The 21,222-nt window shown below is 40.2% G+C and overlaps 1 protein-coding gene and 1 long non-coding RNA gene across 3 annotated transcripts in view; both read left to right on the top strand.

Moving 5' to 3' along the window:
• LOC307047016 overlaps positions 1-21,222 on the top strand; it is a 228,609-nt gene that overhangs the window by 152,241 nt on the left and 55,146 nt on the right. The gene's annotated exons all lie outside the window — the stretch shown is intronic.
• has2 (hyaluronan synthase 2) lies at positions 523-19,458 on the top strand. 2 transcript variants are annotated; one of them, XM_079691681.1, is made up of 4 exons: positions 523-1,072; positions 13,126-13,752; positions 15,442-15,543; positions 15,676-19,458. In XM_079691681.1, the coding sequence occupies exons 2-4, from the start codon at positions 13,126-13,128 to the stop codon at positions 16,603-16,605; spliced, it is 1,659 nt and encodes a 552-aa protein (XP_079547807.1). In that variant the 5' UTR covers positions 523-1,072; the 3' UTR covers positions 16,606-19,458. The 2 variants fall into 2 exon arrangements, with proteins under 2 accessions (XP_079547807.1, XP_079547806.1); XM_079691680.1 differs by lacking the exon at positions 523-1,072 and adding an exon at positions 9,085-9,197.

Raw genomic sequence — 21,222 nt, forward strand, 5'->3', positions numbered from 1 at the left:
AAACTCCATTTGTATGCACGTGCAAACTTTATGTGGGCTTGTTATACATTTTTAGATTACTATTCTGCCTCCAGCTTTTTATCTTAGCAGGACATTTTTCCTTGGATACATATTTTTGATCATTCTTTTCAATGTCAGGGAATAAGCATAAACTCATCTAAAACTCAGTACTTCACTTTTTAGCTGTGCCAGTTTTCACGCTATTAGTGGGTGATTAAAGACAACACGTGGAGCATTAACGGCCTCTCGGAACATGCCAAATGTTGACTGGTCTCAGGTTTGAATGGGAGGCAGGGACAGCCAATGTAAGTCTCTCTCCCTCTCCTCCCTGTCGCTCCTCCTTATACAACCCCCCAAAACCATCCCCTCTTATTAAAACAACTCGCCAATCTGTTGTAGCCCGGTAAAAGGGTTGGGGAGCCGAGGCAGCCATAGAGGAGGCTCCACACACACACAGCCGTCTGGAAGGAATTAGACAGAAGCGGCAGAGAGACTCTTGGCCACCTCTCTGCGCTCTGTGTAACCTGGATGCTTGGGGGGAAGTATAGACATACTTACCTACATGCCCCTCAAGACAGCAACATACAAATAACTGGACTCATATTTGATGATTAGAGTAAAATTGCCTGGACTTTTTTTATTTCTAAGTATGACAGACGCTCCCAGAACATTTTTGAAATATGAATGAAAGCGTCATGAGTTGATGGAGAAAACTATTTATCTTTTTTGCATAGTCTACTTTTTCTTTCTACTTTTTTATATAGCCAAAGTTGACTGACATGATGTTTGTGTTTGTAAAACGCGTGCGGTGTGTGTTTGCTGACTGCAGACAGACTGTGAGAAACTAGAGAAGAGCAGCATCCAGCTGAGAAAACTTAGAGGAACGTTCGTCATTTTTTTTTTTTTCCTCGTGAATGAGGATCAATGTCAGCGGATTGATGAGACTCATTACTAGACCAGTGTCCTTTGCAACTTTGTCGAGACTTTTTCTCCCTGCGGAGCGGTACCAGAGCCGCAGGAGCTGACCGCATCCTTCCTGAAGGACGAACGAGAGGACGACAGCTGCTTCAAGGTATGCGGCAAGAGAGCCTAACCCGCTGACAGAGAGTGATGAATGCTGCATTAGAACAGTCATTACTAACCGCATCCACATCTTTTTTACATGTTGAGGCTCCAAACTGTAATTTCAATATATTTTGCGTAAGTGTCATTATTCTTTCTTTACTTCAAATAATAATTATATTGTTATTTATTTGGGCTCAATAAAAGGAGTGTTGTTAAGTTAGGGGGCACGCCAGCTGAACACAGTATTTCTTTCATATGTGAGCCTTAATGTTTTGTGCGTAAAACTCTGCAAAAGCTTTTAAATTGAACAAAATTGCTTAATTTAGGGTCCATTTATTGTAAGTTACTTCGTTGAATTGTTATCATTAATATTAAGAGAAATTGTGTCTTAAAAGTTTAATTTTGTTCTTTTGAAAACATCTGCTTTTCTTTTTGCCAAGCATTGTAAAGTTGTGGATATGTGTAAAAGATATCCGCCCAGATTAGTTTTCTCATCATACCAAACTATAGTCTTTGCTGAGCCAGCTTCCATCAGCCTGAGAATAAACTAAATTGATGACGTCTCTAGTCGCACGTCATTCTTTTGAGGTTTGGGAGCCAATGGGAAGGCTGGATTTGGAAACATCCAGTGCCTTGTGGAGGAGTGCGTAATTTGATTAGAAACGTAGAAAACGCATTTTGAGGACCTTTGAACACAGCCCGTTTTGGGGGGGAAAAATGTGAATGTTTATAATAATGATATCTGATGATTGGTGGCATATTTTAATCTTGCTGAAAGTCTATCAAGTCCCTTTTGAACTCAGATTCAGCTTGTGTTCGTGATCAAAAATGAATACATGAATGCTGACATGACCGAAAGCTTATTCAGGTGTCCCCAGAACAAAGAGACATACTGTTGTCTCGCTCGCTGGTGGCATAATAACTTCCCCTAACGCCCACATAACACATTATACATAAATGCAAATGCACATCTGTCTCACTCCTTTGACATACCCTCTTCCTCCATCCGCCTACTCCAACGTCCAAGTGTGCAGATGGCACCATTGGTCTCCTATAAAACCCACACAAGGAATGCCCATCTGTGAGTTGGATGGGGAAGAATTCCTGACATTTCATTTAATTTCAAAGCTTTATTTATCCAGGTGTATCCCTTGAGATCATTGATCTCTTTTTCAAGGGAGACTTTTATCTGGATGTGCATTAAGAGTTTACTTCCTCAACATCGATTCCACTTCCTGACATAGCTCATCTTTTCATGATGCATCTGGGAAAGTGAAAGGTGGAGTCATGATGATATCCACCTGCGAGGGGTGGTGAAGCATTTAGTCCACTGTCAGTATGAATAAATCAAAGTGAATGCTTTGAATAGGATCTAGAATTTGCTGGCTTCAACAGTATCGGAAACATAAATGATGTTAATTCAACACATCCTATTTCATGTTAGCTGCTTATCTACGGTGCAGACATTTATATATATAGACATATGTATGCACTTACACTGTATACTGGAGAAACTAAATAGCTTGCACACAAATCTGAATTTAATTGGTTAAAATGTCGATTTTAAAAGGATACTTTCAGGACATAAAATGATGTATAATCAGCGCATGTGTGGAACCTCTTTCAATGCACACATGTATTTAGACTGAGACTGTCTCTAATCTCTCCCCTAGAGAGACTTCCGATGCTGAGCATTTGGCTCAGTGTGCTTTACAGTGAGGAAGGCAATCCATCTCTGGCGGCTGTTAGTGGAACATTAAGCAATTAAACAGAGATTTCATTCTCATGTGCAGCCATGTGTAACTCGTGTTAGTTGCCTATAGCTGAGGAAGAAAACATGTCTGCACTCTTAAAAAGGTGACACACACACACAGTCATCATTGCTACAGGATGTTCTTCTTGCACAGTTTACTACCTATAGCAGAGGAAGGCATTCCATGGCTGGCCTCCATTATGGCTCACAACAAAGTCCCACGTGCCATTACCGCTCACAGCATGGAGCCTTCTGCGTGCAAAGGGGCCTTGGGGCTGGCAGGGTACTGGAAATCAGGATATAGTGCACATGTGCCCCTCCCATAGACACAACACTGCCTACCTCATCTATCCGGCAATAATGCTGCCCCAGTTTATTTTCCACGTCCCCTTGGTAAAGTAGCAACCGGCCAGTAAAAGTGAAAATGTGGATGTCGGCATAGGTTTTGATTCCCACTACCTCATGCTAAGTCATAAAGTCTCACAGGGAGGGGTCATGCCAATGTTAATGCATACAGTAGGTCCAGGAGTAATGGCTGTGTATGAGTGTTTTTGGCTCCTTGATATTTTGAATGTAAGATGATGAAAAGTGGTTATCTTGTGGAAAAACTCAAGTTAATCTTACAGTCACATCCTTGCTTTCTTTTCAGGCTAGCTTTAGTTTACAGTGTTATCTCTTAGCTCTAATTAACAGTGATAAGAATAGACTTTTCTACCATGTAGGGAAGAAGCCAGCTATTTCAGAGCACTGTTGATAAGTGTCTGTAGTCAGATAAGGGAAAGTGTTGGATCAATGCATGACAGGCTGGGATCATCAAAAGGAGAAACAATTTAAAACTTTTTTTATGGCAGACATTTCAGTATATAGGAAAACACGAATAACCAGACATACGAAGCATTCTCTACAAATGTTGGATCTCTACAAATGTTGGATCTCTACAAATGTTGGATCCCGCTACGTGGCATAAGTCCAGTGCCTCAGCTGGCAGTGAACCGAGCCAAGAGTCTACCACTTTGCAACCACAAGTCTCAACCCCCCCCCCCATCACTCCTTCCTCACTTCTTTCCAACCCACTTTCTTTCTTTCCTTTTCTAAATTTCCTTTTTTTCTGCTGCTCGTCCTTGCTCAATCTCTGTGGTCAGAATTCATGTTAATTACTACTGTTAATTCACAAACAAAAAGTAAGGGATGAGTCAGCGGGAGAAGAACATGCCAAAAAAACAGCCCAATTTGACCACAGTGTTTCATTACATAATGAATCGCTGCTTCACTGACCACCTTCACGTCTATACGCCACAATGAAGCAACTCCAACTGTTGTGGTAAAAGAGTGAGATGGTGGATGACGAAGAAACGGATGCACAGTAATAAAAAACAGTCTCTTCAGATGTTGTAACCTTTGTACCTCTGCCAGTTTGAGCACTAACACACCAGATTGTAATGTAAAACAGAAGCAAAGGGAATAAAGAGAGTGAATGTAATGGGCTTGTTGTAACATTGCACCTTTATGGAGCTGCCCAACTGATTTCAATCATATAGGGAGCGGTGCAGCGGGTGGTGTTACTGTTTAACTCTCATGCTTTTAATGGCACAACAACAGCACTTTGTTACCACATGGGGGGTTTATGAGAGGGAGAAGGAAGAGGAGGAGAAAGGGGAGGAGTGAGGAGGGTGGCTGCTTCCTAGCGGAAGCTTTAAAAACTCCCATGACCTTCAGTTCATCTGGAGTGAACAGTTTCATTCATACTGGAGTCTGAAACCGAACAGTGTTTGTTAAACTGCAGCAATATCAAAATAATAAAATTAAGATATATTAATGAGTGCATCTGCTTAAGTCTTTTATTTTTGTATTCATTTTAGTTACTTGTACTTTACTAGAGTTTCTCTAGAAAGTGTTTCAGACAGAGGGTGAAAAGAGGTGCTGCAGCAGTATGAGAAAAATAAAGACCTTTTGGAACATTAAAGCACGTAAACATGTCACAGTAGAGGAACAATATACAATAATGAACCTGAAAATGAGCATAATCGGTCCTCTTTACGTAAAGTAACCGAGTGTTACTCTGCATGCTTTCTATTCTCTTTTGAGATTTAATTGGTTACGATGAGATTTTAATTCGTCATAAATGCGAAGAACAGAGTAGATCTCATATCCGAAAGCAGCTCAAGAAAGTAGCCAGGAAGCGACAATCCGGCCTTGATTGTGTCGAGTGTGCCTCGCCAAAATCTCAAGCCAACTGTGGAGTCTTTCCCAGCCGCTCCCTCTCCACTGCCTCTTCATCTGCTTAGAAACATGTGAGCCCTTTTCCTGCATCCTGCTACAACTGTCACAAGGGCCATCTTCACTTCTAATGCTTTTAAAATGCACCCTGGCTCTCTTTTCCAGCCCTGCCCAGCTCTCTGTCTCCCACACACACACACACACACACACACACACACACACACACACACACACACACACACACACACACACACACACACACACACACACATGTACGCCCAAAGTCTTTATGTGCATTGGTTGTTCATGTTCCAGCATTTTTGTGTGTGTGCATTTTCTGTTGGCAGAACATCATGCCTTTGAGAATTCAAAGGTGTGTATGATTTCACCAAGTCTGGTTTTCCAATTCTGTGTTGGTGATACATTTCGAGGCTTTTAGAAAACCATAAATAGCATTAATATGTATATATTGTATTCATGCCCAGAGTAGACCGGCCCCCACAAGTGTGAGCTGGCTCATTCTTCAGAGCAAGTCTAAAGTTGTATGTGAATAGCACTCATCTGGCCAGAGTTGCTGATTTATGAACATTACACTTCTAGTCGGTGACTGCTGAGTCACAATAATATAAAGATGTAAGCTTTATGTTATCTCAACTCCACACAGACCATCAGCAAGCTGTCTTTTTTGGATCAGTTTCAAGTTTATACTGCCTGTGTCGATACAGTACTGACACACACAAGTTCACGAACATCTACGGTACTAACTGTACAGACACACACAGTCTGGCGAGCCTTGTTATATTTTATGTTCCAACGAAGGCCTTGGAAGTGGGACCCTGCTGACAGGGATTCCACCACTCTCCTGTGAGTTAAGTCAAGAAATCTCTTCCTCTCTACAGATAATGTTCGCTCACACACACATCTCTTCCTGTACATGTACATTATAATGCTTAGCTCACAAAAGTGCACACACACACACACACACACACACACACACACACACACACACACACACACACACACACACACACACACACACACACACACACACACGTATGCTCATGGCCAGTTCTCAGCAGCAACGTTAAGACTTAATGGCATTCACATTAACACAGACAAGCCACATCTGACATCTATCCACTGTTACATCACATTCACAAGAGTTATTGCAGCATGTGCTGATTCCCTTGTCTGTGCTAAATCATCAATTTAAGGACTTAAATGAATCACAGAGTTCCGTACAAGGAACACGGTATGCTCAATCTGAAGCTCAACTTAAAGTGAAATGGTTTACACACACAAACATAAAATAAAGTATTAAAGGGGAAATACAATGATAATTTTCAGGTTAATATTTGTATTTTGGGTTGCTATTAGAATATCTTTACTTGCTTTAATGTTGAAAAAACCTATTACTTTTCTTATACTGTCTGTCTGAATATACCTTTATTCACTCTGTCTGAAAAAGGTCAGTATTAGTGTCTGTCTCTTTAAGCCCCTCCCCTCAAAGCCCATTCTGCTCTGATTGGCTTGTCAGCAAAAATTCTACAAGTAGTTCTTGGTTAAGGGACTCAATTGTGAGTTTTAGAAGGTATTTTCAAATTTGAATGAATAAAACCATAAGTCAAAAATCTTATGTTTTCTAACTGTGCCCCAGAAGGAATTGTATTGTCTTATTTATTATCTTGTCTTATAGGTCCCTATAGCAGCACAAACTCCCTATGAGTTTTGCCGCTGAAAGGCTAAAATGTGCTCTTTGCTATGACGTGTTCCATATAAGAGTCCGAAGTCATTCATAGTCCATAGTGTTTAATAAAATGCAAACAAACAATGTACAACTCCCGACCTTACGGTCAGAGCGCCATTCACCCTCTTCCTACATCATATCCTCCCAAACCGGCATCCAACAGGTGACCTAAATAACAATAAACCACACCCACGTGACCATTGCCGGAAGTGATAAACAATAAGAATGAACCGCGATGCAAATAGAAATGAAGATAATAATACAATTAATAAGTAATGCCAAAACAAGCTCCAGTCCCCTTTAAATTGATTGGGAGATAGAAGGACCTCTCAGACCCATGACAAACGTTGTTGGGTAAATGTTAATACATTTTTAGATAATCGCATGGCATTGACACATTTCTTTCTATCTTTGCATTATGCATTATAAGCCATGCTTGCGGCTTGCCTGTGACAATGGCATTATTTTTCATGGCCGAGACAGAAAACATCTTAATACATATTGGAAGGATTGCCATGGAGTTTTTTCAGGAAATCTTCCGAACAATGAATTGGTTTGACTTGGCAATTCCCTAAATTCATATCTAGCAACACTTTGATCAAAGTTTTCATTTATCCAGTAAAATACCTCGAAGATTTTCAACACATTAATGGTTCCCAGTTCCCACATTGAATCAAACTGACTTTGGTGGTCCCCTGAAATCCCCTCTAGCACCACCATGAGGGTCCAATTTATCGTAATCCCATCAGGACTCTAACTCTTGTTTGTCAGCAACTCACAACTCATTGGTGTCCCTTACACACCGGACAGATGTTAAACCTGAATGAACTAATGTTTCAAGCATGCATATGTACAGTCTAATACTACAGCTAAAACATGTTGTACAGTAGTGGTGAAAGGTACTTTGTGTGTACTTTTGTCTATCTATATTGAATAGGGTCCTAATATCAGATCATATAGCTCAAATGACTTAAACAGATCACACGTAATTTGTCTCCAGAGATATAATGCTCCATAGCGATACAGCAACATTGGGAAGTACAGTTATAATAATCAAGATTCTGTTGCAGTTGGAGGGTTCAGAGATTTTCCTAACTAGTCTAGATTGTTCAACCGGTTACCTTTACGACTAATCTAAAGGATACTTGCCAATGAGTAGTCGCTTCTTCCTGCACAAGCTGATGGCCATCTGGTTGTATTATATTCAAGAGAATTTGAACATCTCACATAACACTATGCAATTCACACCAAAACAATTTGGATTGAAAAAAAGCACATAAGGCAACAAGAAAACAGTTTGATTTAATTTGGTACAAAGGCTGCAGCATCCTCTGTATTTCTTTTTACCAGTAAAGTTGAACAGTTACTGTAATGTTATTTCAAACCGAGCCACATGGAGATTTCCCAAAATAACAGAGCAGCAATACGCATTATTTCATCAGTTTTTCTGCTAACTCACCATCTACTCTCCATCCCAGCGAGATATTACGTTTTTGTAAAATTATCTCCCGGACAGAGCCAGTGGGAATTACACTCAAGAGACGACTAATGACGTTAGAGTGCGTCTGCGTAAACATCCAGCCCAAGGTCACCATAGGGTTGGACCATAGACTTTGGACTCACACAAAGATAGCAATGGGGTTCTATATGCCAAAATACAAAAACAATCAGAATGCAAGGGTGATATCATTCACATGTTCTAATGACACCTTTGACTTACACATATGCGTTATACCGACATACATAGGATACACATACGTACTGCTCCAAAGTGTCAACATCCATGTGCCGATGACACCTTCAATGTCACAGATACTCCTCTGATTAGAGCAGTGTTTCTCAAAGTGGGGGGTAGACAGAGACCAGGAGGAAAAAAAATTACAAATAAAAAAAATTACAAAATAATTACAAATAAAAATGACGTCATGACCAGCGGAGGTTACACTTAGAAACCTTAGAAACCTATGAGGGACACAGGTTTGTAATGTACATTTTGAGGATGGAAGGTCAAAAGCAGCGTCAGGGGGGCGCTAGGGGGTGCTGCAGGTCCCCCTAGGATAGCTATAGCACCCTCTAAGCACCCCCATCTTTTTTTTTTTTATGTCTGAAATTCATAATTTGAAAAATGATTGATTCGAAAATAATATGCTACAGTACGGTACAAGTACGTCTGGGTCTCTGTGTTTCATTCATGCTCGGCTCTGTGTGTGTGTGAAACGAGCCATTTTGTGTGCGCGAGCGAGAGAGCGAGAGAGAGAGAGAGAGAGTGTGCGCACCGGTAAAGGAGATTGTTGTCGTTAGCATCTGGTGCTAGCTAGCTACGCTAACGGATATAAGGAGCTTTTTCAACAACAAGGTGGAGGGAGAACTCTCGCCTGTCAGACTGAGAGGCTCGGATAACCTCAGCTCAGTGAGGTAAAGGACTCTCTCAGTGTTTAGATTACCCACTTAGATTAGTTATTTCAAACGGTTTGGTCACGATTAATGTAAACAATTATTTCCGAGGCACACGTTTATATGATCATTATAGGTATAAAAAAAATAAGAGAATAAATGAAATACAGTTATGAAATGCTATGACAGTAAAAGAAGAATATATTTTAAAAGGGGAGTGATTTGTAAAATATCTATAAAGAAAAGGCACATCTGCTTACAGTTCTCTTTCATATGGGTGTGGAGAGATGTAGATCTCTTCATTTTGCTCTCAAAGTGCACCAGATTGATGCTTTTAACTTCAATATTTAAAAAAAAATCTATCGAGTCTTCATTGTAACACTGTGTATGTGTGTGGGGAGTGTTGCAGTACAAAATTCAACTGTAGCGACCGGTACATTAATGGGAAACCCTAAATGTTTGAGCACCCTCTATGAAACGTCAAGCTACAACACAGCACCCCCAAAAGAACATCTCTGGCGCCGCCACTGAGCCTGCAACCCTGTTTTGAAGAAATGTGCTCATTGCAGCCACTAATGATAAGACACACTTTTTTGCCAAATACCAGCATTTTCTTTCTTTTCATTTTTTTGCACAGATTGCAAAGTGGAAAAGTATTATAACTTATTTTTCTAGCAAAGGGATTGCACAATTGTATTTTTTTTTTGAGCACACAGACTCATGGAGCATTGTTTTATTATCACTGTTCTAGCAAAGTGATTTTTTTGAAAGGAATGCTCACGTTCATATTGATGTATTTTAATAAATGTCAATTTGGCCCATTACGTGACTATTTGTGTTGGGGGGGCCCGGCTATTTTTTTTTTCTCCAAAGGGGGGCCTGACGTAAAAAGTTTGAGAACCACTGGATTAGAGGCTTTATCTCCCTCGGGCTGGGGCCAACCTTGGAAGACCATCATTATTTCTGGTCTGCAGTTAATCCTTCTGCTGTCTGAGCTAATTGTTAGTCTTGAACTTAGCTTTGGGTCAGACGCCCATGAGGGTGAATGAGATGCTATGAAGAGCAAAGCATCCCCTCACTGGCAGGGTCGGAGCTGTGTCTTTTTGCACTTGAAGTAAAAAAACTGACAAAGTTTGGCAAAATTCAGTTGGTCTGCAACAAGAAATTAGCAGAAGTTTCACATCTGTGGATTCTTACTTAAACAGTTTTGTAAGAGTGCTTCCCGGACTCCAATTAAGCTTTTTTCAGGTGCTCCTTGAATAAGGACCAGAACAAAATAAATAACCTCAAAGGCACTCACAATAAATGCCTGTACTGTCATGGTACGGTCAGTCGTGTAAGACCCTAGAAACAAACTCTGAAGCGTTTCAGCATCAAGGCTTTGTCATGTAACAAGCGGCCTTTTTATAGTGGTATATCCATAATATGAATCTTTCCTTTAACATGGTGTGGCTATGGTTCAGGGGGTTGTGCTGATCTATTAATCTACCAATGGTTTGACCCAAGCTCCTACAGCAAATGTTGAAGAGGTGGAAGTGTACTTGAGCAAGATATCGTAGGCCATATTTCTCCCATAGGCATGTCTATGGTATTGTTGTTGCCTTCAGAGAACGTAGACATGTATTTCATCCACTTTAACTGAAGCAAAGACTTTGTCAGAATGGTTCAAATAATACATAAACAAGCAGTCAAATTCAACAATTCAACAAACGCTCTGTGAGGTTTGCATGTTCTCCATGTGTGGTTCTCTCCATAGCCCGAAGACATGCAACATGGGACATTGGAAACTACCAACTCCCAGTAAGTGTGAATGTGTTATCATGCCCATGGAATTAAATCAAAGGATTCAAATTTTTAAACCATCACATACACATGTATATTTTGCACTTCTATGGTGAAACAAATGTTTCTCCTAAGCAGTGAATGAGTTCATTCAAAGTTGATGGAGGGTCAAAGAGTTTATTCCTCACTACCTTATATAGTTGTAAAACAACACACACACACACACACACACACACACACACACACACACACACACACACACACACACACACACACACACACACACACACACACACACACACACACACACACACACACACACACACACACACACACACACACATATACACATACACATACACACACACACACACACACACACACACACGTACTAAAGGTCTAACGCTTAGACCTCCTTAGCTTAACACAATTAAGAATGTGTATTTGTACAGGGACACACACTCCTCTCTCTCTCTTCTCCCTGGTTTAATAAGCTTTTATATGTGCATTTGTGTGTGTGTGTGTGTGTGTGTGTGTGTGTGTGTGTGTGTGTGTGTGTGTGTGTGTGTGTGTGTGTGTGTGTGTGTGTGTGTGTGTGTGTGTGTGTGTGTGTGTGTGTGTGTGTGTGTGTGTGTATAGTAGGAGTGTGTCAGGGGTCTTGTAAATGAGCGGCTGATGTTAAGAGCCTTGCCACGTGCCAGAGGAGGTCTGCTACGCTGGTTGAGGACTTCTCATCCAACGATCAAATGAACAAGGCATTATGTCTGAGCCAAGGGGTGTTTGTGTGTGTGTGTGTGTGTGTGTGTGTGTGTGTGTGTGTGTGTGTGTGTGTGTGTGTGTGTGTGTGTGTGTATATTCCTCTCCCTTAGCTTAGCCTCCCCCTCTGACTCTGCTACGCTCTCAGTGTGTCTTGCTCTGTTTTTTCTCTTGCAGTTGCTCTGTTCTGCTCAGTGTTTCCTGCTGTTCTTTTTCTTTCTTTCATCCGATATGCGCTTTTCTTCCTGTCTTTACAATTCTTCTTTCAATCTGCCTATTTCTCCAACCCTAACTTCATCTGTCTCGTATGTTTAGGTGTGGTGTTATACATTCTTGCCAAATGACAAACACGGTTAGGCCTTGTGTTCTTTTCTTTTGATGACTTTATTTATTTTGTGGAGTTTTATATTTTGATCGTCTTGACTAGACTTACATGTATAACTTGCTATATCAAACCTCCCAAGTGTCAAAATGACACCCCACTGGGGGCGCCCCACTGATTCAGTGAACGAATAAACATAGTTTGACCTGCGTAATTTCAAAAGGTCAGACGTAGGTTGATTTTTCCCTTTATGCTTCACATAAAAACATGTTCTTAATAGAAATACAATGTCATACCCTCGCTTTCGTCATTGCACATCTTTATCTTTTTAATCCTAGAAGTAATCTTATAGTATTTCGTTGGGGAGGCACAGAGGGGAACAGGCACACGTGCAGCATTAGAAAAATCTAAAACACTCTTGTCTTCTTCCCACGGAGATATAAACAGATGACATCACAGGGTGGTCCGCCCTGCGTTGAGCCGAGCTGAGCCACGCTGAGTGGGTCTCTGCTGGTCTGCCAAACAGATGGCGGTAGCAACAGAATGAGGGCTGGAAACAAACTTTAGAAAAGTTTGTACAGCCGGACTCATGTCGCTCAGAGTATAGACACAAAAGTAGGGCCTTTTTTTGACTGAGCCACACATAAAACACACAGAATAATATTTCATTGACATAGTTCCTAGCCTGGAGATCTTTTTGAACCAGAAAAATATTATAATAATTCCTCCCAGGGATTTAAAAAGCACTGGGACATTTGGCAGGGGCACCCAGCTTGTTGGTAATTAGGTCAACAAATCTTGTAATGCCCACAGTAAGGGGAGTTGGAGCAATCGGCTACTCACAACTGTCTGACATTTAGACTAGGATTTGGGGGAGGGGTAGAGGAAAGGAGAGGAGGAAGGAGTACAAAAAGGAGAAGCTTTACTGCTTTCTCTACCTGGCTTTGTTGTAATAAAACAAGTTACTTTCTTCCTGTTGTTAGGGAGAAGTATGTATAATAGAACGTAAAATGATTGAATGACTTCAACCCCTAGCATAACATTCTACATTGACTAAATGTGACCCTTGTCTCCACTCTGTGTCCCTAGATGAAGTGTCAGAGAGTCCTCACCTACCTGCGGATAATTGGAACCACCATGTTCGGTGTGTCCCTCCTGGTGGGAATCTCCACGGCCTACATCATGGGTTACCAATTTTTCACCACAGCACACAATCACCTATCCTTCGGCCTGTATGGCGCCATCTTGGTGGTCCATCTCATCATCCAGAGCCTCTTTGCGCTCTTAGAACACCGAAACATGCGGCGTTCCTTGGAGACGCCAATCAAACTCACTAAGTCCTTGGCGTTGTGCATCGCAGCGTACCAAGAGGACCCGCACTACCTGAGGAAGTGCCTGGTGTCGGTGAAGAGGCTGACGTACCCGGGGATCAAAGTGATCATGGTGATTGACGGGAACGCAGAAGATGACTTGTACATGATGGATATTTTTAAAGAGGTCATGGGTCGGGACAAGTCGGCCACATACGTGTGGCGGAGTAACTTTCACAGCAGGGGGGCGGAGGAGACGGACGAGAGCTACGCTGAGAGCCTTCAGCAGGTCTCCAGGCTGGTGCTGAACAACAAGTGTGTGTGCATCATGCAGAAGTGGGGTGGCAAGAGAGACGTCATGTACACAGCCTTCAAAGCTCTGGGGAGGAGCATTGACTATGTGCAGGTGAGTCCGTAGAAATAGAAACACGTATACTAAAAGAGGGGTTAGTGAGAATAATGAAGGAATAGGAATAGGAAAAGGTGGAGGATAGTTTTTTTCGTAATGGTACAATTGAATGTAAAAGGGTCACACAAGAGTAGGAGACCATCAAAAAAAAAGCGGAGGCACTGATGTAAATTTGACACCATTATATAACATAAAATATTATTTATAATGAGCCTGTGTGTATATATTCACACATTCACAGGTAAGATAAGGACAGCTGTCATCAGTGTGAGCTGAGTGAAAGGGAAAAGAAAGAGAGATGGAGAGAGAGATGGCTGTAGAGGGGAATGGGGGTTCTGCCAAACCAAACATGGGGTCCACAAAGAGCCTTTTGTGTTGCTTTCAGACGGACGGTGGCTGTGTGCATCATGTTGTGCAGTGTAGCGTGAAGCAGGGCAGCAGTAGCTTATGTCTAAGTGTAATGACAGGTCTGTTTAGTGTTTCAGCATCTACATGAACCAAAAACTGTGTCAAAGAAAGGGTTGCTTTGGTATGCATCTGTTTGACTGTTTGACATTACATGGAATTTAAATAAATACTGTTCAAAACCGGTTGAACAATTATGATCTCAGTCTATGTTAACGACATTTAAATTATATCTTTGGAAAAGTCAGTTCCCAAGAGTGTTTGGCAGGGGTATACATGAAATACTCACAAAGTAAGCAACCATGGATGTAATGAGGTGCTAAACACTGGAAATAGACTTACATGTAGAGGTGTGGAAAAAGTGTCCCAGACCCGGCTCCATATGCATGTCTCTTTTTTCAAATGACGTTTCAGCCCTCAGGACTTCAACATCAACAAACTGGCTGGCAGATGTATATAAATACTTAATATTGCCTGTATCATGTGGTTGTATGACTTAAGATATAAACAGAAGCGTGGCACCACATAAAATGATTAAGGGCCAACACTGATTTTTATCCTGTATCCAATTGACATTAAAATAAATATGAACCAACGTTACTTTCATAATTTGGCCAAAACATTCTCCTCACGTCATATTTGTTCTGTAATATTCAGCTGGCCGTTTTACATAAACATAACATGTTGAACAATGAGTAAAACACAACAGAAACCTCATTATTTGAATAACATTAGAATGGTATTAATGAGTTTGCATTACGGAAAAGGGGACTTCAAGTGATAAAACCCCTTTGATATGGTGCTGCCTAACACCTGCAGCTCGGTGACTGCCAGAAACCTTTTGTTTTACAGCGATTTAAAAAAAACTAACTTCAGAGCTGCTAGCAGTGATGCCAGTATCCTTCAAAAAAGGAGGGACAGTGTTGCCTTTGTTCCACCATCAGTATTTGCCTCTAACAGATGTGTTTTAATAGGGATCTGGCTCTAGGTTTGTTTTCATCACCTGATTTTGTTAGGGAGTAAAATGACCATTTATAGAAGAAAATAGAGAGAGCAGGAAGATAGTGGGAGGTGATGTAATTTGAAGGCATTACTCATTGTTGCAGACGACAATTCATTTACTATTTCAATATTTGGACTCAACTCAAGTACATTTTATTTTTACATTGCATATATTTTTATACCCTGATTCCCTGTGAGACTTTTTACATGACAGTACCAGATTATCTTCGGCACTAAAACAAAAGTAACTCACTGTTTATTTTTGTTGGTTTTACTCAGGTGTGTGACTCTGACACTATGTTGGACCCGGCATCATCAGTGGAGATGGTGAAGGTTCTAGAAGAAGACCCTATGGTGGGAGGTGTTGGAGGAGATGTGCAGGTTGGTTCAAAATTAAGAAAACTTTCCTATTCCACGCAAGTGACACATTTTGCAAACTGACAATTCCATATCAATCAAATGTTTTATGTTCAACCACCAACTTTTTAATTCGGCATATCGATTTCTCCCTAGATCCTGAACAAATACGAGTCGTGGATCTCATTCCTAAGCAGTGTGCGGTACTGGATGGCCTTCAACATCGAACGGGCCTGCCAGTCCTACTTTGGTTGTGTGCAGTGTATCAGTGGGCCTTTAGGAATGTACCGGAACTCTCTTCTGCACGAGTTCCTTGAAGACTGGTACAATCAGACTTTCATGGGATCCCACTGCAGTTTTGGGGATGATCGCCATCTCACAAACAGAGTTCTAAGCCTTGGGTATGCAACCAAATATACTGCTCGAGCAAAGTGCCTCACTGAGACGCCGATTACATACCTGCGTTGGCTCAATCAGCAAACACGATGGAGTAAGTCATATTTTAGAGAATGGCTATACAACTCCATGTGGTTCCACAAACACCATCTATGGATGACCTATGAGGCTGTAATAACGGGCTTCTTTCCATTTTTCCTCATCGCCACCGCAATCCAACTTTTCTATCAAGGAAGGCTTTGGAATATTCTTTTGTTTCTGCTTATTGTGCAGGCGGTGGCGTTGATCAAGGCAGCGTTTGCCAGCTGCCTCAGAGGTAACATTGTCATGGTGTTCATGTCATTCTACTCAGTACTTTACATGTCAAGCCTGTTGCCAGCTAAGATGTTCGCAATAGCAACAATTAACAAGTCTGGATGGGGGACCTCTGGCAGAAAAACCGTAGTGACGAACTTCATTGGTCTGGTTCCTATATCAGTTTGGTTTACCATTCTCTTCATTGGGATTATCTACACAGTAATCCTGCAGTCTAGAAAACCCTTTCCTGATTCAGAAAAAATTGCTCTGGTCATCGGGGCAGTCGTCTATGCCAGTTACTGGGTCATGCTTTTGACGTTGTATACAGTGCTCATAAATAAGTGTGGGAAGAGGAAGAAGGAACCCCACTATGATATGGTGCTGGATGTTTGACTTACTTACAGTCATCACTTACCACTGAACTTTGTTTTTCGGCCGTTTTTTTACTCTCACCATGTTGTTATACAAATGTTTTTTAGATGCAGAAAAGCTCTGGAGGCAAAACTGGTTGAGTTCAACTATAATGGCCAAACAGGGTTTTTTTAAACTTGAAAGGAAAAAGAACATGTGAATGACAGTGGCTGCTTCTTCTTTCTGTTCATTCATGACCATTGTCCTTTATTATTAGAATCTTGTATATAACTAGCAAAAGATCAGCTACTGTAAACTCACTAGGTAAACTTGACCACTCAGTATGGCATTGTTTAATACATTGCAGTTGGCTGCAAGAGTGCTAGGCTTTGTAACGTTAGCTACCTCTTACCCATGTCATTTCAATGGGCTTCAGTCTAACGTTTGCAACTCAGCCAAAGAAACTGCCTTTTTTGTAAATCCATCCATTGGGGTTTAACTTGACCAGAAAGAATATTCTTCCTCCAGAGCATCATTGTGTCTCCACAACATGTTTGTACACCCTAACTAGAAACACATCTACATTAAGCCACCGCCAATGGACGCAAAGAAACAACACCACTAGCAGCTTTCTCCATTGTCCTGGATTAATGGTGTTTTTGTAATTGTAATATGCAAGTATCTGGATGGTCAGTGTACACCTCATGAATAGGTGAGGTTACCCACATAACCATTGAAAACATATCCACAAATAGTCACAACACATCTGTTTAAAGATTGAATACCACAACTTCAAAGTTCTTAGCTTTTCTGAAGGCAAAGCATTGGGGTAATTTATCAGTGTTTAAGAATCTCTTTGGAAGAGCTAAAGAATCCATGTACAAAGAGTGAAAAGGGTGCAGAAAGGGCTTTAAGAAGAAAAGCTGCTCTTTTGCTGCACTCATGTCATATAGGACACTTTCTCATAGTCTTCACACGTTATAAATGTATTGATCTGTTTCAACAGAAGAATTTGTTTAGTTTCGCTGTTGTCAATTCATTGGTGCAACTACTAAATATCAATGGTAGTGAACAGCTATTTGATGCAGGCTTGACATTACAATTCTTAATTTCCTGCTTGAAAACGCACGCATCACTGGCCTTGGTGCATGTAAAATGAATGTGAAAAGGTGCAACATGCATAGAAGTGTCCAATCATGCCATCGAGAGGATGCAAAATCCATTAATATCCATCATAAGGTTATTTGTTATTCCCATATGACATGATTGCAGTATTTCTCAACGTTTACAAAGTGAAGAATCTCAAACTGATCACTGATTGGTGGATATAATCTCACAGGGGACCAGGTGAACATGTGACCAGAAGAGAGACGGTGTACCATTGCTGCTGTGACTGTTTTTTTTATGGAAAAAAATAACTTTTTGTTTTACTTTTTTTATATGAATTATGAGCGATATTGCAAAAATGGTTTTAACACTATTATTGGTAATGTTTTATCTTTCTTCCAAGTTTAGTGATAACCACCAAGTAGTACATGATGGGCATGTTCCAATCCAAATTGCCTTCCATGTGTCCTTGCTCTCTTCCTATAATTCACATACTGTATCGAAGATCGCTTCCTTGTATTATGTTGATTGACCTTATAAGGAAGAAGTAAATGTGAGAAGAACACATTAATGCACCAAATGGGAGAAAAGTACTACCTGATAACAGGAATGTGAATAAGGGCACTTCATGGAAAGGAACAGCACTTTGGAATGAAACGAGTCCAGTGTTTGCTAAAGACCAGGAGCAGACATGAGTTTAATTCTTATGCACTTTTATGTCTCTCCTGTCTTCAAGCATGATGCTTGACGTAATCAAGATGAAATACCTCAGTGGTTCTCTTTGCATTGCATTAAGGCATTAGGATGCCTTCCAAAGACTGATGCATTCTGAAGCTCTCAAGTAATTTATGATCTGTTTGTGATATTATATATAAAAGTGTCCTTTTTTATACACAGTTCCTTATTAAGTCAAAGCTGGATTTCTCTGCCTAGTCGGCCCTTTGCTGTAGCCGTTTACTTGTTGTTACTTTGTATTTCAATGCATTTTATATATAGACATTTTTTTTCTACTTCGCTTAGCTACCAAAGATTCTTTATTTTCACTCATGTTTTTATAAGAAAAATGGGAAAATGTATTTGTTGTGCTTTCAACTGTTCTGACAATGACTTGTATATCTGACCAAACAATGTGAAATTCTGAGCTGGGGGGTTTGTCTGCAATAACAACAAGATAAATGTTATTTGTAGGGATAAGTTATTGATTTCAAGAGTGTTGATGAACCTGTGTTTTTGTACTTTGTACTTAGATGGAAAACCAGCATATTTATGTAAGATGATTCTGTGGTTTATAGAATTCTGTTCTTAGTAAGATGGCCTATGGTATACATGTAAAACCCCTAAGGATATATTTGTATACACTGCAAAAAAATACATTTAGAAAATGTTTTTATATATATATATATATATATATATATATATATATATATATATATATATATAACGTGAACATAAGTGCTAGACTCCAAATGTGTTTGCAGTCGTGCATCCCATGTTCAGTAAAATGAGCAATAATGCCAAAGCAGACTGGAAACTGTCATCAAAACATTTGCACACAAATGTAATTATTTGCAAATTATGTTTTAAAGTTGGGAGGTGCCTTATGGAGCAATAACAATTTAGAAAAACTTGGGGGACATTTTCATACACTTCTAATGATGGTTTTATTTCAAATGTAATTATTGAGACCAACAACAATGTGGTTGTTTTCATGTCAAACTAGTCATGGGCAGTGTTATCGTGAAGCACTTTTGTGTTGTGCCAAATAAAGCAACTTTTGTTAAAATGTTATGCTGTTTTTGTTTGAATGTGTTGGTTGGTTGTTTCCACATCAATTTAATGAAACATTTGGGACACATCATCAGTAAAGTAACCTGGGGTCTTTGGAGGTTTCAGTTATTTCATCATCAGAAGCCCCCGCAGGAGATGATCAAACCCTGGCTTGTGTCCCAGTAGCACTTACACTCTCAGGCTACCCCTGTTAAACCTAATACAATCTAGTCTAGAGAATAGTTTCGCTGCCTCAAAGGCCCTCTTCATTGCTTTTGTTTTATCCACTTTGCCAATAAAGCACCTGTATTCCACTTCCCATCTTAATCATATAGCATTGGGAATTCCACCCAACACGTCCTCCAACTCATACGACCAAATGGGCCGATTGTTCAGGCCCTTATTACGACCAAATATGTCGTTTGTTCAAGCGCTTAATACGTCCTATAATTACGTTTTAAAGTTTTCGCCCTCTAGTACTCCCGTTGAATGCAAACGTTACAGATGGTCGTTTATTCACAACTAACCCTCTCTGTAAAATCCTAAATTGTAGGATAGTTTGGCCATTAAAACGCTTTTTGATAAAATTTCTAGCGAGAAGTGTATATTGTACTTTTAGAATCCTCGTCCAGTCGATATGTAGGATCTATAGTTTGATAGATATTACGAAGATGATTTGAGGTATGCGTCCGCCTCCATGTAAAGTTACGGGTTGAAAACAGTATTTCCGGTCTCGACGTTTTTATAATAAAACAAATGATCAAATGATTTAACTGTGATATCTGCAGTACTCATCCACTAAAAAACATCAGTTTATCCTTGTTAATTATACGACATTTATTGGTTTAAATTGTGTACAATGCTTTTGTGTTTTTCCCATAGGTTTTTCTCTTTCGATTCTGAGAGAAACCTTTCTTTTTTCAGAGGTTTTGACATCGCCGCAATGCATGTTGGGATATGGTGTTTATATGAAATCGGAAAAACATTTTTTTAAATTAAAATAATACTTTATTCCGAGTGTTCTTGCTTTTCTCTCTTGAAGTCATCACATAACGGCATTGTAATACACGGTTCGGCTGCATTAAATATTACATATCTGCCTTAGATATTTATTTATAGAGCCTTGATCAGAACACCTTTGGACAAACTGTAAGAAATCCTACCAAAACTGAATACGTGATGTGGATCATAAATATATTAGCAATTAAACAACATCTTACATTTCTCTTCACACAATACGTCTCCTTGCAGTATCAACACTAATTCGGCTGACTTTTATATTTGATCCAATTGGTAGGGATGTGCATCTCCATCACTGAGGCCGATGCGATGCGCATCTCGATACGTTGCCACGATACGATACATTAACGATACCTTTGAAACACCAGGCGATGCGATACGATACGATTCACCCCTGTTGCGATACAGTTCGATACGATTTGATTCAACATTATGCGATTCGGGGCGATACGATGCGATTCAACACGATGCAAAAATAATGATACTTCAATATGGTACGACAGAGGATTTTTGTTTTATTCCTGATATGCAGCAAATCATACATTAACAAAAAAGTGCTTTACATATTTGGTACTGCACATCCCATCATGCCGTTTATTTTTTTACCTTTAAAAGCTCTCCAGAGTACAATTGTATAACACCTCACAGTTAAACAATGTAAGGATGCATTGCCCATGATTACCAATGTGCAAATAACAGCTACCATAGAGCAATGCCCATACAGCTGCCAGCCTGATGTGCTTAACACTCATAGGCTAACTCACC

Source organism: Notothenia rossii, assembly GCF_949606895.1.
Source record: "Notothenia rossii genome assembly, chromosome: 7".
NCBI classification, from domain to species: domain Eukaryota; kingdom Metazoa; phylum Chordata; class Actinopteri; order Perciformes; family Nototheniidae; genus Notothenia; species Notothenia rossii.

Bases quoted from the DNA above. Each gene is read 5' to 3' on its own strand.
- has2 (XM_079691681.1), top strand. From the start codon at position 13,126: ATGAAGTGTCAGAGAGTCCTCACCTACCTGCGGATAATTGGAACCACC. The intron at 13,753-15,441 runs GTGAGTCCGTAG...GGTTTTACTCAG, and splicing joins GGAGCATTGACTATGTGCAG to GTGTGTGACTCTGACACTAT. The intron at 15,544-15,675 runs GTTGGTTCAAAA...ATTTCTCCCTAG, and splicing joins GTGTTGGAGGAGATGTGCAG to ATCCTGAACAAATACGAGTC.